This window comes from Sipha flava, unplaced genomic scaffold (genome assembly GCF_003268045.1).
Source record: "Sipha flava isolate LNK unplaced genomic scaffold, YSA_version1 88_pilon_pilon, whole genome shotgun sequence".
Classification (NCBI taxonomy): Eukaryota; Metazoa; Arthropoda; class Insecta; order Hemiptera; family Aphididae; genus Sipha; species Sipha flava.
Window position 1 is genome coordinate 466,435 of NW_020273630.1, and position 16,469 is coordinate 482,903.

Sequence of the window (16,469 nt, forward strand, 5' to 3'; positions counted from 1 at the left end):
GCCGCTCTCATAAAGAGTCCGAGACGTTCTGCACGAAAATATGCGTTATCGTTAAATTTATCCAGTAGAAGTTTACGTCGGATTTTACTCAGTGACCTAAACTTTCACCCGTATAAGGTGCAGGTGGTTCAAGAATTAAAACCTGCAGATCACTATAGCCGCATAACTTTTTGTCGAGAAATGCTAACCCGAATGGACGAGAACGAAAACTTTATTCAAAATGTTTGGATGTCTGATGAAGCACATTTCCATCTTGATGGTTTTGTGAATAAGCAAAATTGTCGTTATTGGTCTGAAGAAAATCCTCGCCAACTTCATCAACGACCTTTACACAGCGATAGGGTAACTGTATGGTGTGCAATTTCACATTATGGCATCATTGGCCCGTATTTTCATGAGGACGAAAATGGACGGGCAACAACTGTTAATTCAAATCGTTATGTCAATATGATCAATAATTTTTTGGTCGGCGAACTAACGAAGTTTCCTCAAAATGATAACTTTTGATTCCAACAAGATGGCGCAACATCCCACACGGCCCGAGTATCAATAAATGCTATTCAACAAATTTTTGGAAATCGCATTATTTCCAAAAATGGTGATATTCATTGGCCACCTCGATCACCGGATTTATCAGTATGTGACTTCTTTTTATAGAGATATTTAAAAAGTAAAGTCTATGCACAGAAACCTCGAAATATTGATGAACTAAAAAACAAAATTAAAGAAGAAATTTCCAGTACGCCTCTGGAAGTGATACACCGTGTAGTGGAAAATATACGAAGTAGGCTAGAAGAGTGTTTGAGAAGAGATGGCCATCATCTTGAGGACATAATTTTTAAAAAAATAAATGGCATGTTATATACTTCATTATAATAAATAATATTTAATTTTTATTTGGTTTTTTTATTTTATAATTTGTCTATGAAAATCGACCTTTTCAGTGCCCCACCCTGTATAATACGTTTAAAGTTTAAATGTCAAAAAAATTGAATGCCCGTCTAAAATTAAACGAATCGTAATTTTGTAATTATTGGACAATTGGGTTCGTTATATAGTTGCCTACATTTTATTATTTATATTATTTAAATTAATAATTATTCAATAATTAGAATATTGTGTGTGTAAATGGTAATAATAATGCAAATACCCCTACAGATGTATCATAAAGAATATTAGAAAAGTAAAAATATCCTATAGGAACATGTATTGTGACATCTAAGTTAGTTCAACATTCTCTGATTTATCAGTCAGCATATGTGAAAATCAATTTTATATTCCTTCCAATATTTTAACAATATTATTTTGATGGGGACTCCAGATTATCAAGCCATATTCTAAAATTCATCGTACAAGAGTAAAATATAAAACACTCAGGAACACAAATTGGATCATCAAGCTCTAAGTAATTACGTTTTTAATAACCCAAATATTTGTATGGATTTGTATTATGGATTTCATTGAAATATTTACTAAATGAAAGATCAATAGAGAAAATGATGCCTAAATCTTTAACTTTAGAAACGATACCGAATTTTTTATTGTTATAAATTATAATTAAATATAAAATTCTATTTATTTTTAGAAAATTTAAATTGATTGCATTTTTCCGTGTTTAAATTTAAACCGTTATTTGCATATTATAAATTGAATTGATCGAAGTCATATTGTAGTTAATTACAATCATTATTTTAGGGGCGTACATCGATTTCAACGGTTATTGTTCATAAAAATTAATTATCGATTCCGGTGGTTCCTATTTTCACAAAATAGTGGAAAAGTAATAGTAGGTAGGTACTCGATAAAAAAATGTTGGACATTACATAAAAATACCATCAAAAAATATTTTATCTACCGAACAAAGTAGCATTAAGTTTGAGGTAGGTAGTAGAAAAACAAATCATTTTGTGTGTTGAATTAACATTAAGAAACAATTCTTTAATACATAAATAAATAGTTTATATATGGAAAAAAAAATAAAAGCTTAGCCGGAAGTATTATTATATTTGTAAAGTACGACCGGTTTCGAATTAAAAATCTATCGTCAGGTATATACAAAGTCAATAAAATCGAATATGAAAACATTAATCGCAATTTATTTGTCGTCATTTTTTTTATTATTTTATTAAAAAATCTTTATTTTGTATTGTTGTAATTTGTAATTTGCTCATCCCATCAAGAACTTCCATGAGATTTTGCGGAATTTTATTTAATTTTATTTACAAAAAAAATACAAAAATTAGTAAATATTGTTTATATTAGAATCTGTACATTGTATAGTGTACTAATTGATTGTTTGTTGCTGACTTTTTTGCATAATTTGAAGATGAGTTTGTTTACCCTATTATAATTGCATATGATTTTTGCTGTATTTGTTGATTAGGTTGAAATAGTAAATGTGGTAGTACATTATTTAAACTAGCTAACTAGGTGACACAAATGTCACCCTGAAAATATTTTTTCGCCAAGTTGATAGTATTTCGAAAGACTGGACGAAACACAATTAGTTATTAAGATGGTTTTTTTTAAAATGAATTAAAAAAAAAGAATTAGGTAGCTATCTAAATTTGTATACAATACAATATATTGTTATATTGTTGATGTTTTCTAATAAAATTCAGATTTATTTTACATAATTAAGCGGTGCGAACGAAGAATACTATCATCATATTATTTTATAAAAATATTACTATTATATTATAAATAATATTATTGCTATAAATTGACTTTTTTTTTTTGAGAAAAAAATGGTTATCACCCAGTGAAAATGTCTTAAAAAATTCACTACCTACATAATAGTTATTATTTATATGCACTGAACTTTTTTTGTTATCATTATCCCGGTTAATAGAAATTCAGCATAGTTTCACCAATACATAAAGGATTTTAATCCGTCAAATAATTATTTGAAGAATTGGTTTCTAAGAAAATAATATTTACCTATCTATTTTTGTATTATAAATTAACAATATGGTTTTATAAAGTCGAGATCAACTACCACAAATGTATTAATTCTTATTGAAGATAAATATAATGCTTTATCAGCTGGTCACCAAGTCGAAGTAACTTATACATATTTCTCCAAAGCTTTCGATACCATCAACTATAACATTTTACATATCAAAGACATTAGTGATCACAGATCGTTTTCAATTTTTAAACATAAAAACATTAGTTAAGTATGTTTTCAATTAAAATTCTGATGGGTACGTGGCAGTACTCTGTACTTCCAAGTTAGTTTCATTGTGATAAGTGTATAATTAATGGATACTAAGGAATTTCAATATCTATAATTTTCAACACTAGAAATATAACTCACGTATATGTTGTTTTCTTAATTTTCATTGTGAAGGATACTATAATATTCCATTTTTTGTCTTATTTTAAATTTGAATGGGTAATTTTCAAATATAGTTACTATTAATTAATATTTTAACAGTTTATAATTATTTTTGTTAATAGTTAATTAATTTCTTTAATTTTTAATATTTATTATGTATAAATAAGAAATAAAAAAATCATGAGGTGATAAGTAGCGAGTAAACAATATTAATAAAAAACAAACTAACTTCCGAAAATAAAACTGTGAGCAGTTTTGGGTAAGAATCTAGGATCATTATTGGCACTAGTCATTAGAAGCCGAAGTGATTCATATTGTTGGTAATTTGTGGTGCCTCTGGAAAGTTATATTGTAACACATAGAATGAGAAGGAATTTTAAATTCTACCAAGGATGGTTTAACATATTTTTCTTTGAAAACGGGGTTATTTTAATAAAGAGAAAGACGACTTTATAGAGGTAATATTCACTTGTATGAGTTGAATGCAATGCACCCACCATAATGTTAAGACATAGAAAATGAACAATAAAAATTTTTTCTATCACAAATGTGCACTAAATATTAATAATTAGCAAAAAAAAAAAAAAAAAATAATAACTAAATCTTTTTTAATTTGAAAGGTTTTTAATTGAATGTATTTTACATAGTTTATACTGCATTTATTATTCTAACATCGTTATGAAATTGTATAATATAGTGACATACGCTAAATTTTACCTGATTAGTTATATTACATTTTAAAATGTTTTAACTAAATAACGCGAAAGAGATGCAACTGCATATACTTATAATTTCTATTTATTTACTTTTGAACTTAAGATTCTCTTACTTATATGTAAAATTGTTGATCAAAGAAAAATTCAACCTTTAAATTTTATTTAGATTAGATAGTCTACAATATGTTTTAAAATATTTCAACTTCATTTAAAACTTAAGATTAAACTCTTAAGATTTTTAAGAAAATATGAAATAATAATGAAACAAAAGTTTTTATTCATTTTTTAATTGTATTTTATGTATTTAAAAATACAAAAATTGTGTTTTTATTTAGGTACAGTAGCTGTGCATTTTCCACAATAGTGTCTGTTTTGCATATCAGCCATGAATACACCAGGTCCACAATTTTCGGATGTACATTCTTTCTTCAAACGGATAACCTTTCCATTTTCATCAACCTGTAATAAAGTAAAATATATTGTTAATAAAATAGAAATTCTTAAGAAAAAAAATGATCATAAAATAATTACTTTGTAGAATTTCAATACAGCCAACTTAACCTTCCTTTTCTTGTGCTTGATCTTTTTGGGTGTAGAATAATTCTTCTTCTTACGTTTCTTAGCACCACCTCTCAGTCTAAGGACCAAGTGGAGGGTAGATTCCTTTTGAATGTTATAATCAGACAAAGTACGTCCATCTTCAAGTTGTTTACCAGCGAAAATCAAACGCTGTTGATCAGGAGGAATACCTAAAAAATTTGAAATTATAAATATAATTTTAAAAATTGACTACTTAAAAAGTATTCAATCATTAAATAAATATTTATTCCATATGAATCCATCATGTTTCAAATGAATCTTAGAAAATATCTATTTTCTAAGTCTATCAAGTATTGAAAATAATTTAAACTAAGTAGATACTTATATAGAATACAAATTCAAATTAACGGGTAAAAGCAAAGCTGGGCAAGTTAGTGAATTTTATATAACTCGTGAAGTTATTTAAATTAATAAATTTTAAATTATTTAAAATAATAAAGTTAAGTTAAAAGTTACTTATATTTTTTTCTTTAACTCGTTAAGTTTAAAATTATTTAATTTGCAAAAATAAAAAATTGCACACATAATATTAGTTTTTTTTTTCCTCAAGAAAATTACAGGGGAAATTTAAAATGATACATAAAAGTATTAACTAGCTATCAAAAAATCTACTTTTCTAAAATATCTTGATCCTTAAAAAATCTTAGTCTTGAACTCGTATTCAAATAAATTTACAATTTTAATAATGAAATTAAATTGGAAATTATATCACAGTTGTTTTGTGATTTATCTCTCATCGACACTCGCTTTCATGGTATTTACTATTTCACAAAATATTCTTAGGATTTCCATGGGTTTATAGTGTTTATACAATAACAATGTTATAAAAATATAATGATAAAATATGGCCCATATAATGACTATTAGTTATTTTTCATATTATTTTCGTCTACAGGGAAGTCTAATTTTTTTTTATTTCTTTTTATTTATTGAAACTTAAAAATTCATATTAAAATAGTAAAATATAAATATATTAAAAATCTCATTTAATAATTTGCATTATTCTTTGCACTTAAATTAATTTACTTTTAAATAAAATTAACTTCAAGTTAATTTATAAAAAAAGTAACGAGTTTAATCTTAATGTTTTAACTTAATTTCAACTTTTAACTTGTTAATGTCCAGCCTTGGGTAATAGTGATTACTATGAATAGATTATTATAACTGTCTCAGTATTTAAAGACATTTATTTATTGTAGTACTTTTTTTTAAATATTTCAAATGGGCATTATATTTTGATATCAGTTTACGAGCAATGGATTTACAAAACATGTTATAAATTGAAAAATATTAACTTAAATAAACATCTGAATAGAAATATCTATGATTTAGATATTTACCATTATCTTCCAATCACTGCTTTTTTAATATATTTTTTTCTACGTTAATATTATATATTTTTAAATATAAATATAATAGTTTGTATAGAAATAAATAAACAAATGAATGAATGTGTAGTCTTTCATATAATATAAAAAATGTAGGATTGGTTTTTAATTGAAAATTCAATATCAGGTATATACAGTCAATAAAATCACGGCTCTAGATATTTAGATACTGTCACAGATAAGATAGTGGTTTAAATAATAACTTAATACGAACCTAAAATTTTGTTTCAAGAGACATGGGTTACAAAACGTTGAATGACTAATATTAGAAATTATCTATAATTTTTCATTAAATACAAAATCCTAAGTACAGTATACTTTTGATTATTTGCAAAATAGGGTGGTAGGGCATTTATGGATAATTCGCTAAATTATATTTACAAAAATATTTTATATAAAATAGGTAAACGCATTATCATGTAATTGACTATCGCAACTAAATTAAACCAATAATGATGTACAATGTACATTCAAGGGTCTGGTATTAAAGAAACATAAAAACTAAAATTGTGTTATTTTGATTATTAGGTTATAACATAAAACGATGTATCTCCAATGATACTGGATAGACTTTTTTTATTTCATTTAACATATCAACAATTACCAAAATGTATTAATACGTATTAAACAAACGTATTGTATTATTTTATGTCATTATCAAGTAATTAACTATCACAACCCGATTAAATCAATAATTATATATAATGTAAAGATATATATATATTTTTTTTTTGTAAACATATATATGTAGATGATCTCACAGAAGACAACGGATAATCCATAACGCAGATAGTTTTCTCACAGTTAATCGAGAGTGCACTGTACATAGGTTGAAACACATTATATTGTACAACACTTGGAATAAGTAATCAAACTTAATCATTCACAGACATAATGTTTGATGCATACTACATTTATCATGCATAACTGTTCCAGTTATAGAGATAGATCTTTTGGTATTAAAATGGTGGTGGCTTTCTTTAAAACATGATCAAAATAAAGAACAATCGGCAGGCTTATCATAACTATTTGATGGATGTTTTATTTTGAATGCATATGTATGTAATTCAATGTAGCATTTGTTATAACGGTACGCGTTTTAAAATGCAAAACAATTAGCTTGTAATAATTACCTTCTTTGTCTTGAATCTTTGATTTCACATTTTCTATTGAATCCGACGACTCTACTTCGAGAGTGATCGTTTTCCCAGTCAAAGTCTTTACAAAGATCTGCATTTTGCTGTAAAAGAAAAAATGGCAGTAAGTAACAGAAAAAGAATTTTGTTGGCAAATGCGATTTTAAATCTACACAAGCCACGTGGTATGGTCATCATACTTGCCGTAATGTAGTGAAAAATTATATTAGGATATATATACAATCGTATAGTATGTCTAAAGATTATGAATACATTTAGCGTTTATAAAATATTACCTTTTACTTCTATCCGCGAAGTAACGTAAGAATTCCCGTGCTCTTGACAATCCACATTCGTATGAAACTACCGAAAGACGCAAGATTTCGACTCACCAAATCATCAGATAATTCTTATCATTTCAGACGAGCGATTTGAGGTTATTCGCCAAAGAGTATAATAAATGTCTTTTGTTTTGTGGAACGTTTTGTTTGGACGTAGGATGATTTTCATAATTATTTCGGAAAAATAATTTTTATTTTAGTTTTTTTGTTCGTAAAAACGAATAATCTGCTTGTTAATTAATAATATAATGTGATTTAAAATAATTTTGGTTAACTAATGAAACACGGATTATGATATTCAAGACTTGTAACATGACGTTGTTGTAATTATAGCGGGCTTTTTGAAAAGTATATTTACACTTTTTTCCGAAACGTATGCCGATTTTAAAAAACATCGATTTCTTTGAAATAAAAAAAAACTAAAATGGTGGAATTTAATAAAATTACAGTACCATATGCTTAAAAGTGTAATGATTACATCAAACCAAGGAATGATTTTATTTTAGCAACCTATCGATTTTTTTAATTTTTTTTTTTCCAAAATTTGTGTTTTAGGGTGCTTTATAAGTATGTAAAAAAAAAGAAACTCGGAAAAACTTCGTTTTGAAGTTATTGATGAAAAACTTCAAAAACTTGAAGTGATGTCCTTTGTGATATTTTCGCTTTCCGAATTTTGATTCGTCAATTTCAACAATTGACACCGATCCACTTACATACGAAGTATTTATGAAGAATAATGCACTAAAAATTGTCTAATAGTGTGAAAATGAAATAAAAAATTTTTGCAAACGATGCATGTGGTATCGGCAATGGCCAATGAAACAATTATACGAGTGTTTCGGCACTCGTCGCTATGCTCTGCAAATCGAAAACATCCTTCGACTTGCTATGCAAAATCACCTCATGTAGTTAACAGGGACGATAAAAATGTAAATATGTGAAAATTAAAATTAAATATTCAATTCTAAGTATTCTTTTAAAAATACAATGCGCGTTATGAAAAAAATTAAGTTTTTGAATTTTTTTATCAATAACTTCAAAACGAAGTTTATCCGGGCTTCTTTTGTTTCACATACTCATAAAACACCATAAAACACATATTTTGGAAAAAAAAAAAAAATTAAAAAAATCGATTGGTTGCTAAACTAGAATTATGCCCAAACCAATTATGACATATTTTTATGGTCGTTGGTCTATTGTCTTCTTTTTGTTATATTATCACTTTACTGATTTGATAACAAATTATAATTTTACCTAAGTATACATATAAGTATCTAAGTATTTGTTATTCCCTTTAATAGGAATAAATTCTAATTTAAGTGTAAATTAAATTGGTATTTCATTATTTCTAAACGTATAGTAACTATTAATCATAAATCAATATTAATTGATACATTACTTAATTAAATTATTTTAATTCTGAGATATATTTTCAAAAATGCAGTTCATCATATTAATAATTCCACTATTGATGTTATTAGTAAGTACATCATTCTTTTTATTTTTAATCTTTAAATGAATACTGACTTTAATATGCTTTCATCAGGTTAATGGATGCAATGCGGATTATACAACGAATGAATGTTCATTACTTGGTTTCAACAAAGCTAATCTTTTGTGTTCATCTTGTGATCAACTTAATAAGTTTAAATTATCATCCTTAAGGTATTAATATTATTCTTAAATATTGTTAAAAGTTATTCCATCTGAAGTATTCATCCAGTTTAATATTTATATCATTGATTTACTGTATCAAAGAAAAAAACAATAATTTCTAATTGTAAACAAACTATTACAAATTTTTTAGTATTTTTATTGATAAATTGTTATTTATCTAAGTATTAATTATTGTTGTCTGTTCTACTATTTAATTATATTTAAATTAATTTATGAAGTTAATTTTTTAGTATCTATAAACATCTATATTTAAATTAACTAAGATTGTTTTCATTTGGTATTATCATTGATTATAAATACTAATATTTATTACTAGTATTTATAATCAATGGTATTATTAATATAAATCTTATTATATAAATTATACGCGGTCTATTCAATATTTGTTAAAATTAAATTATGAAATCATAGTCTATCTACATTGTTTTAATAAATTGATTTTATTTCAGAGATCACTGTTTAAATTGTTGTCAAATGGATCAAGAAAAATCAATTAAAATATATGCAAAAGCCAGATTGGAAGTCTGTACATGTAAATTTGGTGCTTATCCTCAGATACAAGGTATATGAAATGAGTTTTTATGTTTATAAAGTAAATTTTTATTTTTACTTAATATTATAAATTTTACATCATTTAGAGATTAATGCAGGCTTCCTTAAACAATAGATTATATTTTAGATTAACTATTGGTTTAAGAACACTAGATAGGTATCAAAATAATTGAAAGTGTTTATTTATTAAGACTTTTACCATTGTTAAATTATGAAAATGTTTACAAACTGGTTTTTGATAAAAGAAAGTTTTAAATTTTTTTGTGGTTTAAGTTAAGGTTATGTAAATTGTACAATTTATGTATTTTATAAGTTCTACAACGATTTAGGAAATATACTTAAAAACTAGTGGAGTGAATATGTATTAATATTTAATTAATAAATCGATAAAAAATTTTAATAATTCTTAGAAGCCTAACCATTTTTAATGATTACTGATGATTTCAATTAAAAATTTCAGTGAAAAAAATAAATTTTGATTGTTCCTATCAAAAAGTAATATATATTTATTATAAGTTTAAGTTTTTTCTTTTGATTATTTCTTTTTTTTCAGTATTACATTTTTTCAAAAATTCATATCCTTGTATTTGAACTTCACATTTATTTATGTTCTTACTTTCTTTTTTACGGTAATATTTCTGTTTTATTGTTTTGAATATTTAATTTGATGGTGACGTAATTTTTGTATAAACTAAAAGGTATATAGTCATATACATTTTTATCATGATTTTTCTTAATTCTTGTTATGATAAATAGTATCTTTGTGTTGTTATTTTAAATTGATATATAGAGATCAAAATGTATTTATTATAATAAGAATATAATTCAAATTAAACTAAATTTTTAATAACTATACTTATATTTTTACTATACAATGTATTGTTTTAGCTTATTAATTTTAGTTAAAGTTTAAAAAAAAAAAAAAATATTTTTAGTATGAATAAATATAATTATGGTAAATTTATTATTTATATAAACTTTTAGCCCTTAGTGAAAATTTAAAGTGAGTCTTAGGTTAGATTTCTATATTTAAATGTTGAATTAGATTGTATGATATGTTGCATTTTTGTATTTTTTTTTCAAAATATAACCTTTACACCTATTTTAAAGAATGTGCATGTCTTTTTTTTGATAAAATTTTAATTTTTTATAAAAATTTAATCTTATAATATGGGTGATTTAATTTGTATGACAAATTTATTACATTATAATTTTTAAGAAATTATTTAAAATATTTTCTGATAGTTTATCAGTGTCAAAATCTACTTTGTTACTATGATAATTATACATATAAAAACATTAACCCATAGCAGTTCTTAAAGCATTATATGAGTATGGTTTTTAACCAAAAGTCAACAAAATTATGTTAGTAAGAATAAGTACCTCTTATATTTTCCTATCCTTTTATCAAAAAAATGAAAAGGAAAGAGAGTAGTTATAGATAGACTAAAATAACATTTTGCTGGATAATTATTTTTCTTTTTTTTATATTATTCATATATTTTTTATCAATTAATGTCATTACACTAATATTTAAAATTATTGTAAAATTAAACATAGTTATTAATGAAGTAATATTTTTATAAAATGTACTATAAAAATAGTTTATAAATTATTTATGTTTTATTTCAGCATTTATAAAAAGTGATCGTCCTAAAAAATATCCAAATTTAACTATTAGATATGTGCGTGGATTGGATCCATTAATTAAACTCATGGATAGTAATGGAAATGTAGAAGAGGTAATTTTTTTTGATTAGTATCTATGTAATGGTAATTTTTGAAATATTTTTGTTTTGATTATAAAATAATATTAAATAATATTATATATTATAATATAATATTTAATAATGGTAAAAATATTGAAGCAATTGTATTTGGAAATGTAAATTATCTAATAGTTGTTTTGATTTACTGTTTATAAAGTTTGGGTCAATTTGGGAACAATAAATTCTGTATTGTAAATCATATATAATAGTGTATAACTAAGATTTATTATATTACCTACCAACCTGCTACTTGTATGATACTCGGTATTAAAACAGTATTGCTTTTCTTTTTAGGTTTTAGCAATTGAGCGGTGGGACACAGATACAGTGGATGAATTCTTAAGTACTCATTTAGAACATATTGAAGATGATTATCGATCAAATTTAGTATAAAAATACATACATTCCTTACTTTTTTTTTTTTTTTTCAGAAAAATAATTTATTTTATTTATGCCTTGTATGATAAATTTATTATTTGTGTCTGAGTGTTATTACTCATAATATATATTTTATTTTGTGTAATGTGTTGTTGCACAATGTACAAGATATCCTTATTTTTTAAGAAATATGTGAAACTAATATAATGTGGTTTTGTCTGTACTATTGAGGTGTTGTTATTGTCGTTATTATACCTGATGTAATAATAATTTTTATTTTTTTCGTTTGCTTAGAGAAGAAAAGAGCCGAGTGCCATTGAGAAGAATACATACTGGAGAGTGCGCGCAAGTGCGCCATATTGTGTACATGGCAATAATAGTGTCGAGACAAATGCATAGATTAGAATAATAATACGTCTAAACATGTAATGTACACGGTGTACATTATGTATATCACGACATCCGGTGCTCGATAATTAAATAGAAATTCTATTATCGCGCAAACGAGAACGAGTGCCGTACACAAATTGTTCCATCGGGACTGCCCGCAGTGATGCAAGCCCACGCTATGAAATTAGCGTGTATGATCATTTTGTGGAAAATGACAACGCGCTGTACTATAATCTCATTTTTTCTCCTTCGCGTGATCTGCTTATTCACCGTTAGCTGTTTACAAGACGGTCGTCTAATCGTTGTTTTATTCCTTTTCTGGGGGTTCGGACTCAATTGCACGTATACGTTTTTTGTATACCTTTAAAAATATGCGTTCCAAGGATGATGGTAAATATTATTTATGGGGCGGGAGGGGGGGTTGATATATTTAGGTAATAATTATTTTTATTTTTAAATATTCATTTACTAGCTGGGATTTTGGCAATGGAGGAGGATTAAGCCACAAAACGTCCCTTACCTACGCCACTGACACGCTCTGTATGATAAATTAACGTTAATTGGTTTTTAACGCCCGTGCAATTTGATTTCAGGAATCGATCCTTTGTATGTCGCATTAATGTCCTCGAATAATTGACGAATTTCATTCTGACCTCAATTTAATTTTTATCACTTTTATAATTCTATATTATTTGTGGTTACACCAGAGCTTGCAATCCAAGAGGTCAAATTAATGAGTTTTATGAAACGGTGATGTTTAATTTGCATAATGATTATAAATTTATTTATTGCAATTTATAAAGAATCTGGAAAATTTTCTTGGATTTAGTCCTTAATATTCTTTAAAATTCTAAACTTCGAACTCATCGAAAACTTCTTAAAGCAACGAAATCATTACTTACGAGTCACGTGAACTTACAATTTGAGATAGCTTAGATAATACTCCATCCCCATTCTCAATATTTATCGGGTTTATTCAAGTTTCTGCTAAGATTTGGAAGAGACGTCAAGAAGTTTGTCAAATTGTATAGTAAGCTTTACGTCATTTAGAGTCCCGTCGTAAGCCGTCCTCGAAGTTTTCGAGTCGCCGACGGGTGGTGTTATATAACTCTACCCTGTTCTGGAATAGGTTATACCGCGGAAGTCATCACGCATGGTCGGTTTCAAAATTAATTGAAAATATTGCCAACTCCCCGGTTTGATGGCGTTATTATACGGAACACTGGCCGTACGCGATATTACACTCGTCACGGGCAGCAATTATAAGTGGACGAACATTTCGTAAACGTGTTGTACAACCACCACGCCTGCGAGCGTACAACGGGTAAGAACATTCGATCGGGAGAAAAAGTCGACTATCTCTCATTTTGATGAGAGTATTTCGTATTTCGACAAATATGAATTTATCACGACGATGTGTACGCGATGCGAATGAACGTAATACAGCAGTGGCGTATCCAGGGGTGGTTAGGGGGTTATATCCCCCCTTAAAATGTTTAATGTATGTATATTGTCTATTGATTATAATAAAAACATACAAAATTCAAAAAAAATTTAATGTTACATTTTTTAAAACTCCCCCCCAAAAAAAAAATCTGGACACGCCACTGTAATACAGTGCACGTTTATGTGCACGTTGAAATACCGAAAGTGAGACAACAGAACAATAATACGTAACGTTCACAGTTACGATGTACAGGTACGTACAAATTACACGTGTACATACGCGGCTGCTGCTAATTTGCCGTTCTCCAAACGAGTAATCGAATTTCAAAAATAATTATTATGATTTCCTCGGAGAGAAACTATTACCGAACAAATGCAGCATTTTATTTTCACATACTGCCTGTATAGCGCTGTCCACGATGTTGCAACGTTGTGTATTTTAGTTCACGCGACAATTATGATCGGAATAGTAGCTGCAGGATCATGTCAGGATGTATTCAAAGACGGGGCCTCGGAGGGAGGTAGGATGTGTTCAAACCCGCCCGATAGAATTATTTTTAAACTTTTACGGGTAACCAACAAACGTCATTTCCGGGCACTATTGGCCGTTTAAAACTATATGAGCCTTAATGACGGCAATCATGAATTACTGTTACCATTGTAGAAACGTATGTTAAATCTGAAGATTTCAACTCAAATCCTACGTCGAAAGTGTACCATCTCATGTGCTTTATACAAACTCGAGTACACGAATCGTCATTACTCACTTCGATTTGCAAGAACGTTGATTTTGCAAAAAATAGTGAACCGGGCAAACCAATAATAATGTAAAAACAATGTGATTTAACGTAGTCTGTAATGCACTTTTTTTTGGAATTTTATTTTTAATTTTCTAACATCTTAGTTACAAATAGTAATATATTACCCCCAAAATTATTTTCTGGTTACGACCTAGGATGCGTTATATACTATAACATTATAGATGTACATCGCGTACAGCCGTCGATTCGGATTTTTTCTTCATATACCTATCCTCTTTCGGTTCATTTCCCATGACGTTAAAATAATTACCGACATACAGTCGTATAAAAACGTCGTATAAACGTCTCGGCAGTAGTACAATGTCTCGTCGTTAAATCCACACGGGGAATCTATGTGCACGCAGATTTACATCGTTTGAAATGTTCCCAGCGGCGTTGCATGAACGCGTAAAATCGAACTTTTATTAGATTTTCAGACGGGTTTACGAGTCACGCGTGCATCCGTCCGTATTTGAAAGCAGTTCGACGTTAAAACGTCTCTTCGATCACAAACGCTTTTGTTCAACTTACGGTACTCAATGCATTGCACGACAGTGGAGGATTTAAAATTTTGTTATAATGGAAGCCCAAAGTTTTTAAAAAAATTGTAAGACACCAAAATTTAAAAAAAAAAACACAGAACAGGATAAAATGCACTACTTTAAATCACAATGTACATTTCAAATAAGATTATTTGAGATGAGATCATTACATCAATCAGTCGGCTAATTATTTAGGTAGGTATATCATTTTGGCGATAAAATAATATAGAAGTTTTATAAATCCGTTTCCGTAATAGTTTTATTAAATTATTTATAATTTTAAATTTTAACTATTACAAAACTAAACGAGGTCCTAGGTTAATTAGGGGGGAGGGTGGAGGGCAAGACCTACTGTTATGATGGAAAGTCACGGGTGTTGTGCATTGCACTGTTGCCCGACGATAGTCTTGACGATTGATAATGCCAACATAACACCAGTATCGCAATATTTGTGTATTGCACGATGACGTGCTGTCACTTTCTCGAACATTTAAATTATTCATTCGCACCAACTGTATTCTAATCATACACAACGATATGCGAGTAGTAGATTTTTTCACTCGAGTGGAAATTATATTTATCGATCCTGTTAACCGTTAATCGCTACATTTTACTATACTTATAGGTAGGTAGGTACTGCTATGTATTTATCGAAAACGAAATTTATTGTTTCCCCTTCCCCACCACCAACAACAACTACAGATTTTTGGTTCATTATATTCATGATTTTAGTCAAAGCCACCCACAGGCCGGGAGAGGCACGACCCCTCCCGCTCCTGTAGATTGCATTTATTTGCATTTTATATAGAAGTATTGGAGGGCGATAAGGAGAACTAATAAGTGACACAAAATGTTTCATCAGTTTTCAATATCACTATTCAGCATTTGGTTTTAATCATGGTTGTAGGCCCATATCATAGAGTAACTCTATGTTTCATATATAATTGTGGTTTTCACTGGCCTCCCCCCGAGAAAAATTTCTGCGGATGGTCTTGATTGTAGTGATAACATATCAATACTTATTTTACGTATTCATAAGTTTAAAAGTTATGAAATAAGTAATAATGATTATAATAATAAGTTATAAAATAAGTTTCAAAATCCTGAAAGCCTACACTACAGCTTTTAGTTTCAAGCAAGTCATATACATTTACAAAAACATCTGCTGACATAATGTTATGTTAATATGTTATATTATTACATTGTTATACTATTAGTTTAAATTATCATTAATATTATTAATTATTACTGATTTGATTCGTATGAATGGTTAAACAATTAATGTTAAAATGTCAATAAGTATGTAATATATATTACAATATATATATTACAATATTGCATTATTACGAGTCGACCATTTAATATTACTTAAACCAAATTTAATTTTTTTTTAG

At 27.3% G+C, this 16,469-nt stretch overlaps 2 protein-coding genes across 2 annotated transcripts; one reads left to right on the top strand and one right to left on the bottom strand.

Moving 5' to 3' along the window:
• Positions 1–4,313: 4,313 nt before the first annotated feature.
• On the bottom strand, positions 4,314–7,587 carry LOC112693591 (ubiquitin-like). Its single transcript, XM_025568721.1, has 4 exons — positions 7,477–7,587; positions 7,178–7,284; positions 4,588–4,805; positions 4,314–4,515 (listed from the first exon to the last, which is right to left on the bottom strand). Exons 2-4 carry the CDS (start codon positions 7,278–7,280, stop codon positions 4,384–4,386), a joined length of 453 nt encoding a protein of 150 aa, XP_025424506.1. The 5' UTR covers positions 7,281–7,284; positions 7,477–7,587; the 3' UTR covers positions 4,314–4,383.
• Positions 7,588–8,790: 1,203 nt separating this feature from the next.
• LOC112693567 (selenoprotein F) lies at positions 8,791–12,120 on the top strand. Its single transcript, XM_025568688.1, has 5 exons — positions 8,791–9,001; positions 9,068–9,186; positions 9,648–9,760; positions 11,383–11,492; positions 11,814–12,120. Exons 1-5 carry the CDS (start codon positions 8,960–8,962, stop codon positions 11,910–11,912), a joined length of 483 nt encoding a protein of 160 aa, XP_025424473.1. The 5' UTR covers positions 8,791–8,959; the 3' UTR covers positions 11,913–12,120.
• The last annotated feature ends 4,349 nt before the right edge of the window (positions 12,121–16,469 follow it).

Excerpts from the sequence above, each read along its gene's own strand:
- LOC112693591 (XM_025568721.1), bottom strand. The coding sequence starts at position 7,280 with ATGCAGATCTTTGTAAAGACTTTGACTGGGAAAACGATCACTCTCGAA. Across the intron at positions 4,806-7,177 it reads AAAGATTCAAGACAAAGAAG|GTATTCCTCCTGATCAACAG; the intron begins GTAATTATTACA and ends CAAATTTTTTAG. Across the intron at positions 4,516-4,587 it reads CTGTATTGAAATTCTACAAA|GTTGATGAAAATGGAAAGGT; the intron begins GTAATTATTTTA and ends ACTTTATTACAG.
- LOC112693567 (XM_025568688.1), top strand. The coding sequence starts at position 8,960 with ATGCAGTTCATCATATTAATAATTCCACTATTGATGTTATTA. Across the intron at positions 9,002-9,067 it reads TTCCACTATTGATGTTATTA|GTTAATGGATGCAATGCGGA; the intron begins GTAAGTACATCA and ends TGCTTTCATCAG. Across the intron at positions 9,761-11,382 it reads TGCTTATCCTCAGATACAAG|CATTTATAAAAAGTGATCGT; the intron begins GTATATGAAATG and ends GTTTTATTTCAG.